Source organism: Notamacropus eugenii, chromosome 3 (genome assembly GCF_028372415.1).
Source record: "Notamacropus eugenii isolate mMacEug1 chromosome 3, mMacEug1.pri_v2, whole genome shotgun sequence".
Taxonomy (NCBI): domain Eukaryota; kingdom Metazoa; phylum Chordata; class Mammalia; order Diprotodontia; family Macropodidae; genus Notamacropus; species Notamacropus eugenii.
Window position 1 is genome coordinate 388,000,164 of NC_092874.1, and position 22,782 is coordinate 388,022,945.

Genomic DNA, 22,782 nt, shown 5'->3' on the forward strand with positions numbered 1-22,782 from the left:
TCTAGGTACTGATAAAAAAGTGTTAAACAGCACAGAGCCTTGGAGTATGCCACTGGAGATCTTACAAATGGTCAATGGTTAAGTCTGGTCTTCCAGCTAGTCCTCAATCTGGTTAATTGGGCTATTCTAATTGTAAATTTTGCTCAAACACAGATCTCTTTTGTGTGAATAACTGGGAGCTGATTAGAGAACTTGGCATATGCAGGTGGTCAGTGTCCTCATGTTCTCCCTTTAAAAGTCACTTCTCTGAAAGGAATGGATACGTGAGAGGTGCAAAGTGACTGATAAGTCTGTGGATTTGGCCTTCCCAGAGATATCTACATCTTAAGGGTGGAAGGCATCTTTCATCCATTTCATTTATCAGACATTTATTAATAAATCATTCAATCAGCAAATATTTGTTAGGTACCTACTGTGTACCAGGCACTCTGCCAGGTGCTGGAAATACAAGGACAAAAATGAAATCCAACATCTGTCCTTGAGAAATTTTGCATTCTAGCAGGGAAACAACATGTAAACATAAGGTTAAAGTATATGCAAGATATATTCAAGAAAAATAAAAGGTAATTTTGGTGGAGAGGGGTCAAGAAAGCTTGCATGAAGGGGGTGAATGGAAAACACTTGTCACTGAGAATACAAAAATACTTTGTCCTTTAGCTGGTCCTTTACTCTTAAGGAGAGTACATTCCACTGAGTTGGGGGCAATATGGCGGGTACACAGATAAGTATAATTCAAGCTAGGGTGTGATTCAATTCAAGTTATCTACTACTTATTCAGCATCTAATATATGCCAAGAACTGTGCTACTCCTGAGGATGTAGGGACAAAAAAAGCTTCCTTCCCCACATGAAGCTTTAAGAGATGTACCTATCTAGATAAATAAATGTAAAATGCATTTCAAGTAAATATAAAGTAATTTGGGGCATCAGAAAGAGCCTCCAGTAAGCATTGGCATTTGACCTGAGCCTTGAATGGTGACTCCATTGAGGCAGATAGGTGGTGTAGTGGATAGAGTGCTTGAAGTCATGAATATGTGAATTCAAATCCAGCCTCAGATACTTACTGGCTGTGTGATTCTGGGCAAGTCACTTCACCTTTGTTTGCCTCATTTTCCTCATTTGTAAAATGGGAATAATAGTAGTACCTACTTTCTAGGGTTGTGAGAACTGAATGAGATAATATTTGTAAAAGTGTTTAGCACAAAGTAGGTGCTATATAAATACTTATTCCCTTCTTTCTTCCTCCTCCCAAGAAATAGAAGGGAGCATTTGTTGTGGAGGCAGAGGAAAGATCAGAGCTCAGGAGTAGACCTCAGAGTCACTTAGCCCATCATCTCTCTCTCCCCTTCATTTTACAGATGAGGAAACTGAGGCCCGGAGAGGTTAAGTGAGTTGCCCAATGTCACACAAGTAGTAAGTGTCAGAGTGGGGGATTTGAACCCAGGTCCTCTCTCCAGGGTTCTTTCCACTCTAACATGCTGCCTTTCAAAGTACTCTAAAATAATCTGAGGAAGAATATAGCACTTTAAGGTAAAGTGGAATTGGGTGGGGGGGAGGAAGTGACTTCCCTGGGGCACCTTTACTGAGCATGAAGGTAGCCCTACTTGCCCTTCTCTTCCCCACCCATCAGATCTACCTGCACCTGAAATTCTACACAGTGCCCAATGAACAGCGCTATATCATCCGCCTCCTTTTCATCGTCCCCATCTATGCCTTTGACTCCTGGCTTAGCCTACTTCTTCTCGGAAGCCACCAATACTACGTCTATTTCAACTCAGTGCGGGATTGCTATGAAGGTGAGCCCATGACAGGGTGCGGGGGAAATGCTCAGGGAAACTGAGGCTTCAGAACTGTGAGGGACCTTAGAGGTCACATAGAACAAGGAGTCCTGGGGAGTGTGTACCTCCAAGGGCTACAGGAATCTTGGCAAGAGGGTTCCAGGGAATATTTGGCAAATAAGCTTATATTGTCATATTGAAATTAATTACCTGATCTCTTAATTTTTTTCCTGTATTCTTATGCATGGTAAACTCTAGAAGTTATTTCCTTCCTTTCATAGTGAATGGAACTCTATTTTTGTATGCAGCGATACAAGGTAAAAGCTAGAATTTTTTCCTTTGACGTCGGTCTCTTCATTTTCTTACGTTCCTATATATGATAAACCTTTGAATGTATTTACTTCAATATTGAATAAGGGATAAGAGAAGGTTTACTAAAAGGGCAAGGGGTAGGAGACCAAAAAAGATGGAGACATCCTGATAGAAAATCACACAACCACAGAATCTTGAAGTTGGGAGTTCAGAGGCTACCTTTCATTGTTTTTCTTTAGTTGTTTTCAGTTGTGTCCACCTTGTGACCGACCCCTGTTTAGAGTTTTCTTGGCAAAGATACTGCAGTGGTTTTGCAATTTCCTTCTCTAGCTCATTTTACAGATGAGGAAACTGAGGCAAACAGGATGAAGTGACTCGTCCAGGTCACACAGCTAGAAGTGTCTGAGGCTAGATTTGAACTCAAGTCTTGCTGACTTGTAGGCCTGGTATTCTACTTTACCACCTAGCAGAGACTACCTACTTTTTTCAATCATATATGAAAAAGAATATCCCTACAACATACCCCTTTGAGGAGGCATCCAAACTTTCCCTGAAAGAAGGAAACAAGCATTTATTAAACACCTACTATATGTCAGGCACCTTAGATGCCTTAGGAATGTTATCTCCCATTTGATTCTCAGAACAACCCCCAGGAGGTAGGTGGTGTTATTATAACCATTTTAGAGTTGAGGAAACTGAGGCAGGCAGCTGTTAAGTAACTTCCCCAGGGTCACATGGGCAGTAAGTGTCAGAGTTCAGATTTGAACTCAGGTCTTCCTGACTCTAGACCGAGCATTCTCTCTACTGCACCATAGAGCTGCTTCTAATAAAGATGTCTTCTAATGAAGAATACCAAAGGAGAGGCTTCATTCTACTTTTGGATAGGTGTTCAGAAAGTTCTTCCTCATGTCAAGTTCTCTTTGCATCTCTTCAACTCCTGCTTGTGGCTCCTAGGTCAACCCACTAGGACTCACTAGGTCCGATGAGTCCAGTCCTGCTTCCATAGAATAGGCCTTCGTTAACCTTGAGACAGAAGCCAGATCCCAGCTAAATCTTCTCTTCTTTAGGTTTAAACATTCCCAGTTCTTTCAGTCAATTTTCCTATGGTGTGATCTGGAGGGGGAGGCCTTTTACCATCCCTGTCCTCTGGAAGATCTCCAGCTTTTCCTTCCTTCGTTCCTTCCTTCCTTCCTTCCTTCCTTCCTTCCTTCCTTCCTTCCTTCCTTCCTTCCTTCCTCCCTCCCTCCCTCTCCTCCCTCCCTCCCTCCCTCCCTCCTTCCCTCCTTCCTTCTCTCCTTCCTTCCTTCCTTCCTTCCTCCCTCCCTCCCCTCCCTCCTTCCCCTCCCTTCCTCCTTCCCTCCCTCCCTCCTTCCTTCCTTCCTTCCTTCCTTCCTTCCTTCCTTCCCTCATGCATGCATTCATTCATCCATTTATTTATTTATATCATTTAAAAAAATTTTGAGTTCCAAATTCTCTCCTTCCTTCCTGCTCTTCCTCCATCCAATAGCATATCAGTTATACATGTGAATTCATGCAAAACATCCACCTCCAGCTTTTCATTCATTCATTCATTCATCTATTTATAACATTAAAAAAAATTTTGAGTTCAAATTCTCTACCTCTTTCTCCTGCCCCTCCCTCACCCAATATGATATCAGTTATATATGTGAAGTCATACAAAATATTGATCTCCAGCTATCGTTCATTTATTCATAACATTCATTTTGTAAAAATTTTGAATTCCAAATTCTCTCCTTCCTTCCTACCCCTCCCACACCCAGTATCTCAATTATACATGTGATATTATGCAAAAAACATTGATCTCCAGCTATCATTCATTCATTCTTTTACTTATTACATTCATTTTGTAAAAATTTTGAGTTCCAAATTCTCTCCCTCCTTCCTACCCCTGCCCCACCCAGTATAATATCATTTATACATGTGAAGTCATGAAAAGCATTGATCTCCCGCTTATCAATGGTTCTCAGGAAATGTGTGAACCAGGGGTGATCCCAGGACTTAAGATGTGGTTTTACTAGGGCAGAGCTCAGGGGCATTATCACCTCCCTCATCCTGAACAATAGCCATCTCATACTACAACCTCAGATGGCATTAGCTTTTTCCGATGCTTTGTTGTTATAATCTTGGTGCCTATGAGTATGGTACCACAATTTGCAGTAAAATTCCCAAATCTCTGCCCTCTAACTATTCTCTCCCTCCTCTTTTCCTTAGCTGATTTATTTTTAAAGCCCTGGGGTAGGACTTTACATTTATCCCTATTGTATATTATCTTCTTAGATTCAGCACAGTGCCCTGGCCTGATCATTTTGGATTCTGACTGCCTCATAGAACACATTAGCTATTCCGCCTCTGTTTACGTCATCTACAGGTTTAAGAAGCATGCACATTCATACCTTTGTCTGAATCACTGACAAAGTGTTAGACAAGCCCTCCGGATCCCTGGAGCGCTCTACTGCAAACCTCTTTCCAAAGTTGACACCCAACCACCAAAAAAAGATGATCTGTTATGAACCTTTTATTTTACAAAGGAAGATGCCTTATAAGAGGTCTGGAGAAGGGAAGTCATTTGGTCTAGGTCACACATCTGAACACCAAACCCATGTCCTCTGACCCTAAATCCACATTTTCCCACTTTGGAATACTGATTTTCAGCTAGTCACGAGAGATACAGAACTGGGCCAGCCTGGACCTCCAGCAGCATCTCAGCTCCCTGGCTTTGTTTCCATGGCCAGCATGCCTCTGGGACTTGGTTCTGTTTTTGGTTGGATCTGTCAGGGGACTTCTTTTTTTTTAAAGAGGCAGGGATCCTTACTAGAGACAGCTAGGTGGTACAGAGAATAGAGAGTTGGGCCAGGAGTTAGGAAGACCTGAGTTCAAATTCAGCTTCAGAAACCTAGCTATGTGACCATGAGCAAGTCACTTAAAATTCTGCCTCAGTTTCCTCATCTGTAAAACAGGAATAATAATAGCACCTATTTGTTGAGAGGATCAAATGAGATCATATTTGGCAAAGTGCTTAACATAGTGCCTGGCCCTTAGTAGTAGGTGCTTAATAAATGTTTTGGGTTTGTTTCCCCTTCATTATATGCCAGAACTCATAAAGTGAGGGAAAAGTGCCTTTGAGGCACCTACACACACTCATTCATCTTACTGTCACACATACACAATTCTTAAGTCATGAATCACAGGTTATTCTTATTATAAAGGACCCAATTCAATTCAATAAACACTTGTTAAGAAGTTATCCCTCCCTGGAGTCAGGAGGACCTGAGTTCAAATATGACCTCAGACATTTGCTACCTGTGTGACCCTACACAAATCACGTAATACCCATTACCTCCACAAATACAGAAAAGGATGAAGGAAGGTACAAGGAGTAGTAGTATTATATAGTCTCTACTTCCAAAAGGTTGCAATATCTTATAACAGCGAAGTTTACATTAATAAATGTATGACATTTTAAGACAGCAATAGCACAAAGCACTTTGAAAATTCACCATATGAACTCGGCTCTATAATAACACAGTTACAGAATTTTAATGAGTAAAAACACTTTCCTCACAATAGCTGCATGAAGTAGGTAGCGTAAATATCATTCTCATTTTATAGATTGGGAAACTGAAGCTCGGAGAACTTAAACGACCTATTCTGAATCACACATACATAGTAAATGGAAGAAATTGGATCCATACCCAGGACTCTTGATTCCAAGGCTAGCATGCTTTCTTACCATATCATTCTGCTTAAGTAGAAAGGAAATACTTATTAAGTATTAACAAATACTTATTTGTTAAGTACCTATGATGCACCAGGCACTGTGAAAAATGTTTTACAAATATTATCCTCTTTGATCCTGACAGCAATCCTATGAGTTAGGAGCTACCATGATCCCCATTTTACAGATGAGGAAATTGAGGCAGATAGTGGTAAAGTGACTTGTCCCAGGTCACACAGTTAGAAAATATCTGAGGTCACACTGGAAATCAGATTTTCCTGACTTGAGGTTCAGAGGTCTGTCACCCAGTGTTGAGATTGAATTTGGGCCAAAAAAAATTGTTGGATCTGGAGCCCTAGAATCTTGCCTCCAACACTCACTAGTTGTGACTTTGGGCAAACCATTTAAGCTTTCTGGGCATCACCTTCCCTATGTGTAATATGGAGATAATACTACCGGTAGTATTTAGTGGCAGTGTGGTATAGTGGATGGAAGACCAGCCCTGGAGTCAGAAAGACCTGGATTAAAATCCTACATACTGATTGTGTGATACTGGATAGTGCCTCCAGGCAAACCTCTAGCACTAAATTGCCTGTAGGGGGCGCAGTGAGACACCAGTTTCCCAAAGGTCCGCTATATGTGTCATCTTTGGGGTCTGTATATGTATGTAGGAGAAGTGAGGCTGGTGACCTGCACAGCCCTCCCTCACTCAAAACAAAGTCCAATGCAAGTCGTGTCATCATTTCTCTGATGTCACAGTCTTCAAAAACGAAGGACGAACACCACAACAACGGAAGGCATGAAGGAAAGGAAAAGGGATGAAAACTTAAAGACACAGGCCCCTTTGGGGAAAAAAAAGGAGAGTTCAGAAAGCATGAGAAATTTGAGGGAAGAAAGATTTGGTGCTGGGCTTTGGCAGTCTTATGTAGTTTGTATTCTGTGAGTACCTCACTGTTCGGTCCTGCCTCTTTATGACCCTGTGGATCTGAATATGGGGTTTTCTTGGCAAAGATGCTGCAGTGGTTTGTCCTTTCTTTCTCCAGAAGATAAAGGCAAACAGAGGTTAAATGACTCGTCCAGCTAGTATGTTTGAGGTTGGATTTGATTCCAGGCCCAGAGCTCTATCCACTGAGTCACCTAGCTGCCCTATGGTAAAATGGTTTCATATTTTAAATAGTCAACTGAAATCTGTTTGGTTGAAGGGAACCCACTGCAGAGGGGTATAGAAAAAGAAGGGAATAAAGGGGAAGGATGGAAGACCCTCGTGGTGTCATCTAAAATGGACAGCTCTCCTCCCATGTGATAGCATGTTAAGATGAGTTGAAGAATCTCCTATTTGGGAGTACACTGTGTCTGTTTGTCAGAGCTGAGCCTCCTCAGGTACCTAAGTAGTAGGCAGGGTACAAATACAGGATTTTGTGATATCTCCTCCCAACTGCTTATCTGTTTGTCTTTTTTTCCATCTATCTGTCCTTGCCAGCATTTGTCATATACAGTTTCCTGAGCCTCTGCTTTGAGTACCTAGGAGGCGAGAGTGCCATCATGGCTGAGATCCGTGGGAAGCCTATCAAGTAAGTCATTAATCAGCAGCAACAAGTATTAAGCACCTACTGTGTGCCACGCACTGGGCATACAAAAATAAAAATGAAGCAGTCACTATTGTCAGGTGGCTTCAGCATGAACCCAGATGTCCTGAGGCCTCATAAAAACGCAAGCACACCATGAACTGAGTCCAAACTAGGAAGTCTGAACCAAATCCTGAACCAAATCAAGCAATGTTGTTTCCAAAGAAATATTTCACTGGTGTCTTTTGTTTTTACATTACCTTCAATGCTGAATATTTCACTCCCTCCTTCCCCTGTCCAGTGAGCTGTCTCTGGCAGCAAAGAAAGAAAAAAATTTCAGCAAAACCAACCAACTTGTCATTTATGTCTGATGTTATTCCATATGGCCCCCTACTTCTGCAAAGAAGACAGGGGTGTCAGGCGAGAGATCTAAAAGGATAGTGCTATCTTTCCTTTTTTTGGAGTTCTGTTTTTCTTAAGATTTCAAAGAATATGAAAGCTTGAAGAGACCTTCAGTTTCATTCATTCTAACTCCTTCATTTTATAGAGGAAACGAAAGTTGGGTGTGAAAGCTGTGACTAGAACCCAGTTCTCTTGATTCCCAATATATTTATCTTTCCATTCTGTCACGACGCTCCCTCAGAACCAGATTTTGGCCCATTTGGGATTGTACAGATGTGTACATGTTTTATGGATAAGCAGAGTATATTGGGAGGACATCAGTGCTCCCTTAGCCTAATACTCTGAGAGACAGGCAGAAAGAAAGGAACTGGGTAAGATGAATGTGGATGGAGACCAGTGGACAGTTTTTTGGGTTTGTAAATTTCTATCTGAGTCTCCTGAGCCACCCTGCCTGCACTGTGCCCTACTTGGTCTCTTTTCCGATGTGGTCCTCCAGCTGCAGCCCTCATGCCCACTCTAGTGGGTTAATCTCACTCTGTTTTTTAGGTCCAGTTGTTTCTATGGTACCTGCTGTCTTCAGGGGATGTCCTATTCCATTGGTTTTCTTCGGTTCTGTAAGCAGGTGAGTCATGGGGCCATGTGAGCTTGGTGTTTAGGTATGGGCTGGCCCTACAGGATCACAGGGCTGCCTTTGGCTGACGTTCCCTCTTTCTTTTCACAGGCCACGCTCCAGTTTTGTATTGTGAAGCCCATCATGGCTCTGATCACCATTATCCTGCAGGGGGTTGACAAATACAATGATGGAGATTTTGAGTAAGAACATGGAAAGTAGAAGCAAGAGGGTGGGAGAGGGCCAAGAGCCAAACTGGGGTGCTATGTGAGAGAAGAATTGAGTCTAGGGGCCAGAAATGGAGGCAGTCACCATTTTAGAAAGAGAACTCTTGTGGGGGCTGCTTAGGTTAGCAGTGACATCTCATTCAATCAACCTTTGTTCAGTCATTTCAGTCCGTCTGATTCTTGGTGACTCCACTTGAGGTTTTCTTGGCAAAGATAATTTGCTATTTCTTTCTCTAGTTCATTTTACAGAAACGGAGGCAGAAAGAGTTAAGTGACTCGCTCAGGGTCACAATCTAGTGAATGAATTCGCATCTGAACTCCAGTCTTCCTGACTGCAGGCCCAGTGCTTTATCCACTGTGGCATCTAGCTGCCAATTCAATGCATGGAATCATACATTTAGAAGATGGTCAGAGGCCATCTGATCCAAACCCCTCACAGAGTGAGTAAGTGACTTACCCAAGGCCACACATGTAGTAAGTGTCAGAGACAGGATTTGAACTGATATTCTCTAACCCCAGAGTGTGCTCTTTCAACCACCCCTTGCTTCCCCAATTCAATTCATTTTGGTACAATCCAGTATGTGTCCAGTACTAGGCTCGGTGCTGGGGATCCAAAACCAAAAACTAAGAAGTCCCTGCCCTAGAGAAGCATATAGAGAAGACAACATGTACAAATATTGAAAAATACCAAATGACGAAAGTCACCAGAAGCCTAGCAAGGACTTCATGTAGAAGGTAGGATTCTAAGGGGCAGAGGTAAGGATTGGGGCACATCCTGGGCATGAGAGACAGCCAGAATGAAGGCATGGAGACAGATGGAATGCTGTGTATGACAGGCAATATATGAGGACCACAGTGTGTGTGTAAAAGGGAGGAATGTGAGGAGCTAGGATGGGGCCAGGTAGGAAAGGACCATAGTGAATATGAAGTAGTTTAAGAGGGAAACAGGAATAACTGAGGAAAGGCATTTTAAAATGGGGGAAGGGTGGCAGCTAAGACATGCTTCAAAAGAACATAGTGGTTCTATGAAGCAGAGTGGAGAAAGGAGAACATAGCAGCCATGGGAGACTCCCTGTTCTAAGTAATGGAGGAAGAAAATAGAAAGGTTATGTCAAGAAAATAGCAAAGGAGCAGCTAGGTGCCCTGGACTCAGGAGGAATCGAGTTCAAATCTGGCCTCAGACACTTACTAGTTGTGTGTGATCCTGGGCAAGTCACTTAACCTCAACTACTTTAAAAAATCCACACACACAAACAAATGAGAGAGAGAGAAAATAACAAACAGGCAATTTTTTTATGTGAATGTAGAATTTTTGAAGGGGTAGTAGCAATGTTGAGATCAGGCTGAAGAGATTACTGGAGCCAAATTGTGAAGGACTTTGCTTTAAATGCCAGAGGGGATGGTATTTTATCCTGGAGGCAATAAGGAGCCATGAAACTTCTTAAGAGGGAGGCAACACACTCACACCTGGACTTGTCAAACACTACGCTAGAAACTCAGGGAAAACATAAAAAGAAAAGATCTGGTCTCCACCCTCAACCAATCAGTAATAGCATTTTCAAAATACCTAGTATGTGCCAACTTCTGTGCTAAGCACTGGGGATACAAATGTAAAAATGAGACATTTTTCCTTCCCCTTAGTAGGGAGCTTATATTCTAACCACTGACCTTCAAATATAACCAAGAAGAAAGAAAACACATACAAACAAAGTTAGGTACACACACATCACCCAGAAGAGCAAGAACATTGATAAACAGGTACAAATCAGTGTAACATAAGCTAAATACCTCCTTGTGGAGAGGAGGGAGAGTCAGGAGGGAATGAGGCTGGCTAGAGTTACTCAGGGATGCTTCCTGGAGAAAGGAGTTCTGAAGGAGGTGAAGAACCCAGATTGGTAGGGCTGGGAGGGCACACACGGAATATGGATTTAGGAGGTTGAGAGTCTCATGTTAGTACTTCCCCTTGAGAACTCTTCATCCAAACAGAAATGGCCTGGTTGCTGTCCTCTGGACATGACATTGTCTTCTCTCTGCTTCTGGGACTCTGATCGGGGGTAGGAGAACTAAATACAAGCAGTAAATCCATGTTGGGAAGTAAAACTTGAAACAGGAGTTTGAGAAGATGGAGGTTACTGGGGGGTCTGCGTGGCAGGAGGAGCTGACCCATCGGCTTTCTGTGAATGTCCTCTCTCTTTGCCGGCAGTCCCCGCACTGGCTACCTCTATGTGACCATTGTCTACAACTTCTCGGTGAGCCTGGCCCTCTATGCCCTCTTCCTCTTCTACTTTGCCACCAGTGACCTTCTCCAACCCTTTGAGCCCGTCCTCAAGTTTCTAACCATCAAAGCTGTCATCTTTCTCTCCTTCTGGCAAGGTGGGTAAGGATGGAGAGAGTGAGGTTGCTAACCTTTCTCCTCTGACCTCTTTACATAGGAAGGGATGGGACCCTGAAGAGAGAGTCACCCGAAAAATGCTGCCTATAACTATGTAAGCCCAGCATTTGGCCAGGCAATTGGGGTGGTGAGGATGGGGGTGACTTGGAAGGGATTCCTTTTAGAAGACGATGGACTCTCCAGAGAAGGAACTGATGGAACCTGAGTACAGGTTGACGCATAATTTTTTTCACTTTTTCATTTTTCTGGGTTTTGGGTTTTTTTGCAACATAGCTAACATGGAAATAGGGCTTGTGTGATTTCACATGTATAACTGATGCTACATTTCTTGCCTTCACAATGGGTGGGGGACAGATGGGAGGGAGAAAGAGAAGTCAGAACTCAAAATTTAAAAATGTAAAAAATAATTTTTTGAAAAAAGAAAGCAATGGACTGTAATGGAAAGAGCCCTAATTCTGAAGTCAGAAGTCTCAGCTCTGCTATTTCCTAGTTTGTGATTTGGAGCAAATCATGTCATTTTTATGAACCTCAGTTTCTCCATCTACAAAATGGAGCTACTAATGTTTATGCTACCTACCTCCCAGGAAAAAAAGTGCTATACAGAGCACTATATAAAGATCTATTATAATTTGTCTTCACTAATCCTCTCCATTTATGGGTGAAGAAATAAGTCCAGAGAAAAATATAATGATTTAAGTGCACAAAGCAACACAGTTGGGTGCTGTGTAGCCGCAAAAACAAAGACATTTCTTGTCCTTTCCAAAATATGCTTAGATATTATGCTTTTATCTTATATAGGGAATGAAATCCCCTCTCCAAAGAGAACCCATTTAGGCATAGTTCATTGTCCTATTGTCAGCTGAGTTTCAGCTATGTCTATAATACGGTACTGTGCTGGGTGCAGTGAAGGCAATGGGGCTCATGGTAAGGGACAGGAGATTCTGAGTACATATTGTTGTTCAGTTTTCAGTCGTATCTGACTCCTCATGACCCCTTTTGAGGTTTTTGTGGCAGAGATACAAGAGTAGTTTGCCATTTCCTTTTCCAGTTCATTTTACAGATGATGAAACTGAGGCAAACAGGGTTAAGTCCCATAGCTAGTAAGTGGCCAGATTTGAACTCAGGAAAATGAGTCTTCCTGACTCCAGGCCTGACACTGTATCCTCTATATGTTAGTACATACAGAAGAGATAAAAGGCACAGGCCTTGCCCTCAAGTAGTTTATTTATGTCAAGCGCATTGATGAGATGAGAAGGATTCCCAAATGCTCACAAATGCTACCGTTCCATTGGTGCCCCATTCCCTTATGGGCTGGAATCATTCTTTCTTTTCCCCTGGTCTTCATACCTCGTGATGACTTCTAAGTTCCATATCGGTGCCTTGGAATAAATGTAAAATTATGGAGAAGATGATGAACTCCCTTGCATTTGTTCAACAAACATATATAAGATATATGACTGACATAAGTGATATAAGCTATATGAGTGATATGATAATAAGATACATGAGGGACAGAAGAGACTTAAGATATATAAGTGATATAAGATATATGAGTGATAGAAGTGATATAAGATATATGAGTGATATGAGGAAGAGGTCACTTCTGGCTGGACTAATTAAAGAGGAGCCATTGGAACTAAGTCTTAAAAGATGGGTAGGATTTTCACCTCACAGCCAGCAAGTTGGCAAAGGTGACCAAAGATGTAGATAGACACTATTGGGTGGAGTATGGGATATGACTTGATCTAACTATTCTGGAAAGCAGTTTGGAATTATCATAAAAAATTTACTAAGATATCACACACCCAAGATATATCTTAAGGAGGCCAAAGACAAAATGAAAGAGTTCAGATTCACCAAAATAGTCATAGCAGTACCTTCTGGTGGTCGGAATGAGCTGAAACAAATTAGATGGCCATTGAGTAGGGGAATGGCTAAGCAAGTTGTAGTATGTGAATGTAATGGAACATTACCATTCTGTAAGAAATGATGAATATGACTACAGAAAAGCATAGGAAGATTTATATGAACTGATACAAAGTGAAGTAAGCAGAGCTAGGAAAACATTATACATGACTACAGCAACGTAAACAGAAAGAACTCCATGTCCTCTCCCCACCCCACCTCCCAAAAGTGAAACTGAATGCTGTATAATTAGAATGACCAAGAAGCTTGATCTTGGAGTAAGATTAAGAAAACCCATCTCCATCCATTCTTTTTAGAGATGGGGAATTATGAGTGTGGGATAGTCTATATACTATCAAACTGGTCAATGTTCTGATTGGTTGTGCCACACTACTTTTTTTCTTCCTTCTCTTTATTTTTTGTTATAAAGTATGATTTACTAGAGAGAGGAGGAAAAGAGAGAGGGATTTATTCATAAGTAAAGGTGATCAGGAGACATCAAATAAAATGCTTAGTTAAAAATGAAAGATAAGAAGGATTTCAACTAGCGGAAAAGAGGTGAAGAAAATAGACCCTTTCAAACATACAGAAGCGTATGAGCAAAGATGCCTGCCCTTGCTTGGAAGGGACATAGGGAGATCTACAGCTAGAGTGACAAGAACAGAACTTTGCTTTTGAGGGTGCCAATAGCATTGATCCCAGAAACATTTCTTCTCTCTAGCAGCTACATCCTGGCCCAACCCTACCCCTGAATCCCCAGCAGTAACCCTTCCTTCAGTAGATTAAAAATTCCCCATATCCTGGTGTTTCAAGATGAACTTGCTTCCATATCCTAGAAGAACTCCCCATCATACCACATACATACCCATCACCTTCCCTTATTTCAGGTACAAAAATTCTTAGTTATAACTCTACCAAAAAGGCCATTCCAAATGAATTGAATAGAGTTCATTTTCTATTAGGGGAAACACACCCAACCTTATATTTTTTCATGGTGGTGGCTGGGGTAGCTGTGTCTCCCATGTTACATGTCACCCATGTTGTTTTTCCTGGCCAGTCTGGCTCTAATGAGACTCTCAATGTTGCTCTCATAGGGATGCTGCTGGCCATCCTGGAGAAGTGTGGGGTGATCCCAGAGGTACAGATCATTGATGGGAATGAAGTGGGCGCTGGGACAGTGGCTGCTGGCTACCAGAACTTCATCATCTGCATTGAGATGCTCTTTGCCTCTATCGCCTTACGCTATGCCTTCACATGCCAGGTGTACTCAGAGAAGAAGGAAAACTCGCCAGGTACCTTGCTCAGGCTTCAACCTCAAAGAAAGACTATCCCAAAGGCAAATGGGTGGGATTGGGACTTCCCAGTTTGTAGAGGGCATGATCAGCATGCCCTAGGGTCCCGTCAAGCTCAGGAACCAGGACATAAAGCTTGGCATTAGGAACGACCAGACAAATTAATGCTTTCTGGGGTTTTGCCTCCTTATTAGGAAAATCCTGGCCAAATATCTGGGGCTGGATGGAGTTGAGGTTGGACACCAGTGAATTCTACAGCTAATCCAGGAAGCTGAAAATGGGGATCAGGGCAAGAACTTCATTTGCAGCATATATCTCATCCTAGAAAGGACAATAGAGGTCCTCTAGTCTAATCCCATTTTATCGTTTAGCAATCTGAAGCCCAAATACGTTAAATAATTTATCAAAGGACAAAGAAGCAGAATTTGAACTCAATTCCTCTGACTCTTTGAGACACCATGCCATAAGTGATAGGGATTGGCCTACGAGCCAGGACGACCTGGGTTCAAGTGCCACTCTGACACATATTGACTATAGGAACCTGGACAAATCACCTAACTTTACAGTGCTGTATCCAACTCTCTGAAGTTGGAAATTGTGGAGAAGATGCCAACCTGCACTGGTAAAGGGATTTTCCTCACCCAGGAATCCCGTGTTAACAAAATCAGAGGTTTATTTCCTATCCCTATCTTTTGACTCCAAATCCAATGGTTTTGGTTTAGCTGGTTTTGTTTTTCCCCTACCACACCAAATCCTGGCAGAGAGATTCAGGGAGGGAACTGAGCTCAAAGGCTAGGCAGTCCCTGTTGGTCAGAATGAAATGGAAGCTGAGAGGAGGTTGGGCCCAATTGGAATGGCCTTGACAAGGATCTGGAGTAGCAATGCTTATACCCCTTTTGTCTGTGGATCATTTGCACAGGCAGCAGCAACACGTTCACGTGCTCCCAAATGGGCAGGAAAACAATTACTGCATAGGATAGGGTTTCTTGATTGGACCCCAATGAGGTGCTATTTTTTGCTTTTTAAGTTTTTTTCTATTAAAAATTCCAAGCAAATGATTGCTTTGGTCCAGAACCACAAGTAGAGAAACAATCATACTTTGAACAGGAATATAAGGATAGGGTCCTCCTGGATCACACTTAGGGAAGTGCCTCTTTGTGAATGGCTCATTTAAAAAGTGATTGGATCCAAAGGATAGAGACCAGCTGTTCTGTCTCCCATGGGTACGAATAAGAGGTAATGAACTTGAATTGCAGTCAAGAGAGTTTTCAAGAAGTTATAAGCCACTTTCTGAATCACAAGGGTTCTTATTAAGCTACTGGACTCGGAGAAAAAGTGGCATTTATATAGTTCTCCCAACAACTCTCTGAAGTAGATATGACAAATATTAATTACTGTCTTCATTTTGCAGATAATAACAGCTAGCTGTCCTTGACACTTACTAGCTGTGTGACTATGGGCAAATCCTTGAACCACTCTGAGACTCAGTTTGTTTATCTGTAAAACGAGCATAATATTTGTAGTACCTACCTCACTGGACTGTTACAAGGCTCAAATGAGATTATGTATGGCACTTGACAAACTCTAGGGCTCTATGCAAAAGTCAATTATCATTATCTTTAAGAGTAACACAGGCATTCAACCATTTGAGGAGGCCTTAAGTGCAGGCTGGTTCAGAGATAGGGAGCTGGAGCAGGAGACAGGAAATTGGGTCTTTCCCTTCCTCCTTTTCAGACCTAGAGACAGAATCAGAGAATTTATAGTTAGAATTTACAGTCAGCGGCCATACCTGCAAAGAAATCACACCATTAGATATTTGACAATACAATCTCTAAAAGGATGGAACAGCACAGAATAATCACTGCCTTGGGAGTCAGAGGACCTGGGTTGAAATTAATGCTTAGTGTGCTATCTTACGTTGGGCAAGCCTTTTAACCCCACTGGACCTCATGTTTCCTGATTTAAGAAATGAGAGGGATTAGTTGGCTCTGAGGTCAGCTGCAGATTGTGATCCTGCCACCTCCCAAGGCAGCCTCTTGTAGTTATAAATGGGAGGTTTTTCCAGACCATGGGAAGGTATTTCTACCCCTTCATATTAGCCTTGGACTCATTCTAACTTTTTGCCCTCAGTGACTGTGGCTCCTATGCAGAGTATTTCCAGTGGGCTCAAGGAGACCATAAGTCCTCAAGACATTGTCCAGGATGCCATCCACAACTTCTCGCCTACTTACCAGCAGTACACTCAGCAATCTATGCAAGAGGTCAAAATACAGGGGCAGAATGGGAACATGACCCCTACTCCCCAGATTTCTGGGGGCAAGAAGAACAAAAGCATAGAGAAGAGGATGTTAATCCTTTCAGATGAGCTGTAGGTGAGCCTCTGAGGGAGCATTCTGACCTTGGGTGTGGAGGAGCTGTTCTTGGACAGTAGTCAACACACTCCACCAAGTACATGTGGACTGTGAGGGAGGGGGTACTGCATTCTCCTACCACCATCCCTCTTATCAATCCACCCCCTAAGTTCTAAGAACTGGTCTTGACTGAGAGAGGAAGAACTTGAAACTGCTCAGGAGAGATCTTTTTCCAAAACTAGTTCTAAGACTGCTGTGACCTTGGAGTCTATAGTCCTGCTGTGTTTTCATATTTGATAGACTGTCCCCACCCTCTCACCCCCTGTCTCACAGCTCAGAGTCTTTCAGTGACTGATAATGTACTTCTTGCTGGGCTATTTGACTGGGTTCAGTGCCTTCATCTGAGCTCACCAGGAGAGAACTCTCCTTTCCACAGTCAGTCAATCAACAATCATTAGGCATCAAGTGTATCCCAGGAACTGTGGTAAATGTTGAGTATATAGAGACAAAAAAAATTTTATTCTCCTTCATAAAGGGACTTCTGATTTTGAATAGGGAGTCTGAGGACTGGGGATACCTCTGAGCTGAGCTGACTTCTGTCCATATAAGAAGACTCCACCTTTGATTCAGAGGAGCTGGTGTCTGTTCCTTCGTTCGCTTTCTTTGGAGTATTACAGGTGGCAGCAGACAAGGAGAATCCTTGGTTTACCCTAAGTTCAGAGTAATGCTAGGACTTACCTGGCTTCTCCCATGCCAGACAGTGTTGTTCCTCAGTTACCCAGAAGCCAGTAGTGCTTTTCAAAGTTCTACCCCCCAGCTACAGCCAAAAACTAGAATGGTCTAAGGGGCTGCATCAGCCAAGCAAAGAGCTTTGGACTGGAATCTGTCAGAAGTGCCACCAAAGACCCTCCCCCTATCTCTGACACTGCTTGCTACATGTCCCCATCCTGAAGCAGATTGAACCAGAGACCCAGACCTCACAAGCACGAGACCAGAGTGGGAGGGCTGTCTCAATTAGTCTGTAGAAATGTGTATGAGAGAAAGGGACTCCCTCCTGGAAATCTGTTGACTTCCAAGGAGTGAACCTGTCTAGGTTTGGCTGAAAGCAGAGCTGTTGGTGAATTAGGAACCCATTCCTTCCCCTTTGGGGCTGTATAAACAGCCATCAGAGTAGGCTGCATGGCAGCAGGGGGAGAAAACTTGTTTGGGTTCAATCAGTTCAGTTCAATTCAACCCAACACCAAAAGTATTTTCCTAAGTACCTACTATGTACAAAGCACTAGGGATAGAGACAGAAATGAAAAGCAAGTGTCTACCCTCAATGAAAACAAATAAACAGATAAGTAAATACCGTAATTTGAGAAAGCAGATTAGGAGAGACAAAGCCATTAACAAACTAGGGGGATGTGGTGGCACATGAGCCACCTTGAAAGAATCTAGGGTCTCTAAAAAGGTGATGAGGTGTTCCAGGTATGCGGGGAGAGGGACAACCTATGCAGAGACGTAGGGAAGGCAGATGGGAGATGGAGTGCACAGTGAGGTCCAGGGAACCGAAAACATGCTCAGAGACTTGAGTAGCCTACTGGAGACCCAGTGAGTAAAGGACTGTCTCCTGGACAGATATTCGGGGAGCATTAAAAACAAACTAAATGTGACCCATGGCCTTTCTTTTCCTCTCCCCAAAGACTGACAGTAAAATTCTCTCCATCCCTTAGATAGAAGGGGATTGACAGATAATGGGGAAAGTGGGAACTAACAAGCTTTGAAAGTTACGTCCAAAAGACTGATTAACCTTTAAACAGCATCAGACTAGTGAAGTCTCACTCTTCAGTGACCAACTTGGGAATCCCCAGGTACTTCCTTGTCTAGGAAGTAACCCACACGATGCCCTCCTTTGCCAGCAGTGCCATGTGTCAGAGGATGGTGACATATGCCACAACGTGTCACAAGTTTCCAAGTGAATTGCTTCTATTTATGTATAAATGGGTTTTTTTGTTTGTTTCTCCATGCCCCTCCCCACCCCTCAGTGATTTGTCTGGCTTCTATTTCTGTGTAGTTGACCCCTTGGCTTAGCTAGACCTCATGGGGGGTCAGGCTGAAACTCTGCTCTGGGCTGAAGGGTATGGAGGAGAAGCATGGGAATTATTTTGTGCTACCCCTGAGTTTCCCCCAGCCATCAAAGGGGCTGCACTCAAAGCTTGATGTCAAAGCCACTCTTTCTCTATGTTACGTGACTGTGTTTTTCAGAGGTGATGTCATTTATTCTTACGAGGTCATTCAGGGGGTAGGGACTGTTATCCCTTTCTAATTGAGGGAAAATGGAATACTCTCCTTACTAGATAACTGTGCCCAAAGTCACCCCAAGTGAGCTAAGTTATGGCTAGAAGGGGAAGGGAAATGACAATGGACAGATGTGTCACTGGATTAGGCTGTGGATCCCTGGGACAACCTTGAGGCAAGAGAGTTCTCCAGGTTCCTTAGGCCAGTGTCTGTTTTCAGGTCACAGTTAGCTGAAGAGGAAATGACAACGTCTCCAGTGCTCAGAACTCTGATTCCCAGGGGTCATTTGGAGAGTGAGAATCCAGGCAGCCTGACTCTTAGGCTAGTTAGTTCTCTGTTCCTGAAACACCCCTCCCATTCCCAGTCCCTGCCCCCCACTTCTGGCCATCTCTCACATGTACCAACAGCAGGACTTTGTGATAAGATACACCAGTGACTTTTCCAGTCCAGCCTCTGCTTAGCTGGCTGGGAAAGTCATTCTCTTATCGCAATGTCTCCACTGCTGCTGGCAAACCTGAGAGTCTGCCTTCCCTCTCTCCCCACCCCTACTTTGATGGGACCACACCCATGTTTCTGCTTCTGTGATCAGTCTCAATGAAACACAAGGTCAGCAGGTTTATTTGGTAGAGGGGAGACACCACACCCTAGAGGTCAGCGATCCAAATCAGGCACCAGATGGGTTTAACCTGAGACCCCACCACAAGCAATGACATTTTGAAGGGCCTGAAAGACCACAGGCAAATAAGAAAAGTCTCAGATGTGTTGATCTGTCATCCCCTCATCCTGAGGTGGCATGAATGGCAACAGGTGAACAGGAATGCCACAAAGCCCCTCTCAGTGGTCCTCCACAGTTCACTAGGGGCCTAAAGGCAAAGAGGTCAGGCCTTTGCCCAGCAGTATGGCAAGCTTAGCTTGTGAAACAGCTGAGGTGGGTCAGAGGCTGCGAATTATGATCCTCCTGTGGATGGAGACTAGTCCATTGTATCCAATAGCCAATTGCCTCAAGTGAGGCAATAACCTTTCCTTAGAGGGGATGCAATAAAACCCATTTTCCGATAAGGAGTGGGGAAGTGGGCAGCAGCTGTTAAAGCCTGACCAGCTGCATTAGGCAAATGAAGCATGTTGGCTTTGGAAAAGGCGACATGCTCAGACTAAGGTGACGTAATACTCTGGTGAGATACTTATGTTCAGATGGTAAGCCTGAATCACTACCCTTGGCATACGTGGAGAGAGTGCTGGGCTTAAAGTAAGGAAGACCTGGGTTGAAAATCCACTTCAGAAAATTGCTACCTTCATGACCCTGGGCATGTCACTTAACCTGTCTTTGTCTCAGTTTCCTCACCTGTAAAATGAGGATAATAGCACTTACTTCACAGGACTGTTGCAAGGTTCAGGTGATGTCATGAGTGCAAATCACTTTGTAAACCTTAAAGTCATAAACAGATGTCCATTCGTATTCTTTAGGGTAGTCTAAAATAAAACTATGCTGGTTCTCTGTCAGCACTTCTGCAGTGAACACATGCATGTTGAGTATCACAGGGTTATCTCAAAAGGGGGTGTGGGTTAGGATGGTCTTTTATTTTCTCAAGCTACCCTTTCTTTTTTTTAGGGGAAAGGGAAAGCAAGACCCTTTTAAAAGTCTCATGCCCTCAAATGGCTAAATAAATGTCCAAGTGACGTGAACCTTATTGCTGTGGGATAGGATGAGGGGTTCCAGACTGAGTCTGAGTTTGCCCATCTCTAGAAGGAGAGAGTTGTCCTTTAATGTTATTCTATGATCCGATACCCAGTCCTGCTACTCAGAGACATAGGACCTTGGGCAAGTCATTAACTGGATCTGTTTTTCCCTCAAAGTTTCTTTTGGATTACTAAACTCAACCAGAAGTGTCAAACACAGGGCCTGTGGCCCATATATGGCCCACTATACTCCCAAATGTGGCTCAAACCAAATTGAGTGTAACTGAGAAATATTTGACAAAAAAAAAATAAAAATATTATAAAACAGATGTGGTTTTCTCTCAGTATGTGGCCAACAGGCATCCTTATCTACCATTTAGCGGTCCCTGTTTCTGCTTGAGTTTGACCCTGCATCAGATGCTTTCCAAGGTCCACTCAGGCTTGAATATCCTATGATTCTGTGTCTCCAGTTTCTGCAGGCTGCTGAAGCCCTAGCAATTTTTTGGTCATGTGGTCTCATCACTCCTTAGCAAGCCAATCTTTCAAATTCACACTCCAAAGGTTAGGCAGAGGTTAAAGATGGGAATTTTAACTTGGAAACTTTCAACATTCAGCGACCATGTCCACTTGGGAGGTGTCAGTCCTGTAGTTCTCAGCTAAGATTCATCTAGCTTTGAATCTCATCAGGGAGATGTTACAGGAGCTAAACCTTTTAAAAATGGTGTTGAGACATTTTCTTTCCAAGAGTACCTACTAGCTCACCTATATTAGCTCCCTAGGATGTGATAATTCCTGGGACAATAGTTTATCAGGAAATAGTTGTGCTTCTGGCCAGAAGCTCAAGAAGATACAGGCCCAGTTTTCTTCCAAAACCTTTAGAGTCCTGGAGAACGAACCATTTTTTTGCAGGTCTAACATGCTGACCCTAATGGATTTAAAATTCAAGATTTTGGAAGTATGACAGAAAACATTAAGTGGCTTTCACAAACCTACTTGGTTAATTCAGTTCCCAAATAAATTAAGCCCTCACCTATCACTGAGGAGCTTGTTGGTCACATCGTTGCCATCATCTAACATTTATATAGTGCTTACTATGCTCCAAGCCCTGTGCTAGATGCTGGAGATACACAAACAAACGGGAAACAGTTCCTGCTCTCAGAGGCTTATATTCAAATGGGGGCCAGTGAATCTGAATCATCACATCTATTCTCAACGGAATGGAACTGAATTTTTCCTTATCTTCCAAATGTCAAAAGAACTTGAGGAAAACTTCTGGCATGTTGGATGGATCCCCATGGCAAATTTATGGGAGAATATGGAAAATAGTGCACAGGACGGGCAGGCATGGGTTGACTGATCTACATGTAGGAAACCCCCATAGGGATGAAGTCATAGATTCAGTGGATTTAGTCTTAATTAGTCTTAAAGGTAGAACCCAAAACTTGGAAGGGAAGTCATCTCATCTAATCCATACCTCACCCTTAGGTTAAGAAATATGACTAATAAAGCCTTCATCAAGCTAGTGCATCAATAAAAATTTGGAATGGTTAGAATTTGGTTTTAAACTATGAGAAACTTTCACTGTACAAGTACTAAAATAAATTTCATCTAATGAGACATGAATCAAGAGAGGTACCATGGTATAGCAGACAAAGTACTGAACTTGAAGTCAGTATAACATGGGTTCACATCCCACATGAGACACTTAACAAAGATGTGTCACTGTTGGCAGCAAGTCACTTAACCACTCTTACAGCACTCCTCAGTTCCAAAACTGTAAACATTATGGTGGAGGGGGGGATATGGGGTAGATTCGATGGTCTCTAAGGTCCTTTCTGGCTTTGAATCTGTGGTATTGTGATACAGAAAAGCATTGGTAAGTGGCTACAGATGGAATGCATGCATCTCCCCTTTTACAGGCAGGATGCAGTTCTACTTCTTGCAAGGGCAGGTCAATGCAATGCTGATTTTAAAAAAATGTGTAAATATGAACCTAGCTGTGCACAATTTGGAGGATTTTCTCAGGCCGGATTGGCAAAGTTTCAAATGTAGCATGATGAGGTTTCGTCCTTGTTCTGTTGGTGTTATGGGGCAGCAGAATGCGCACTGGGATTGGAGTCAGAGGATCTAGGTTTGAGCCTCAGCTCTGCCACTTACTACTTGGGTAACTTGTGTGGCAAGCCACTTACCCTCCAGGGGTCTGCTTGCTCCTCATGTAGGGAGCTGGGTATTATGATATAGATCATGTTGGACATG

The 22,782-nt window shown here is 42.9% G+C and overlaps 1 protein-coding gene across 4 annotated transcripts in view; it reads left to right on the top strand.

The window, feature by feature from the left end:
- TMEM184A (transmembrane protein 184A) overlaps positions 1-22,782 on the top strand; it is a 61,413-nt gene that overhangs the window by 37,880 nt on the left and 751 nt on the right. For 2 of the 4 annotated variants that reach the window (XM_072597730.1, XM_072597731.1), the window contains exons 4-10: positions 1,630-1,795; positions 7,306-7,396; positions 8,339-8,414; positions 8,514-8,605; positions 10,833-11,002; positions 14,021-14,218; positions 16,349-20,855. In XM_072597730.1, the coding sequence (XP_072453831.1) occupies positions 1,630-1,795; positions 7,306-7,396; positions 8,339-8,414; positions 8,514-8,605; positions 10,833-11,002; positions 14,021-14,218; positions 16,349-16,590 (1,035 nt within the window). In that variant the 3' untranslated portion in view covers positions 16,591-20,855. Of the gene's footprint in view, positions 1-1,629; positions 1,796-7,305; positions 7,397-8,338; positions 8,415-8,513; positions 8,606-10,832; positions 11,003-14,020; positions 14,219-16,348; positions 20,856-22,782 lie in introns of those variants that run through there. The other 2 variants (XM_072597732.1, XM_072597733.1) reach the window with 2 other exon arrangements.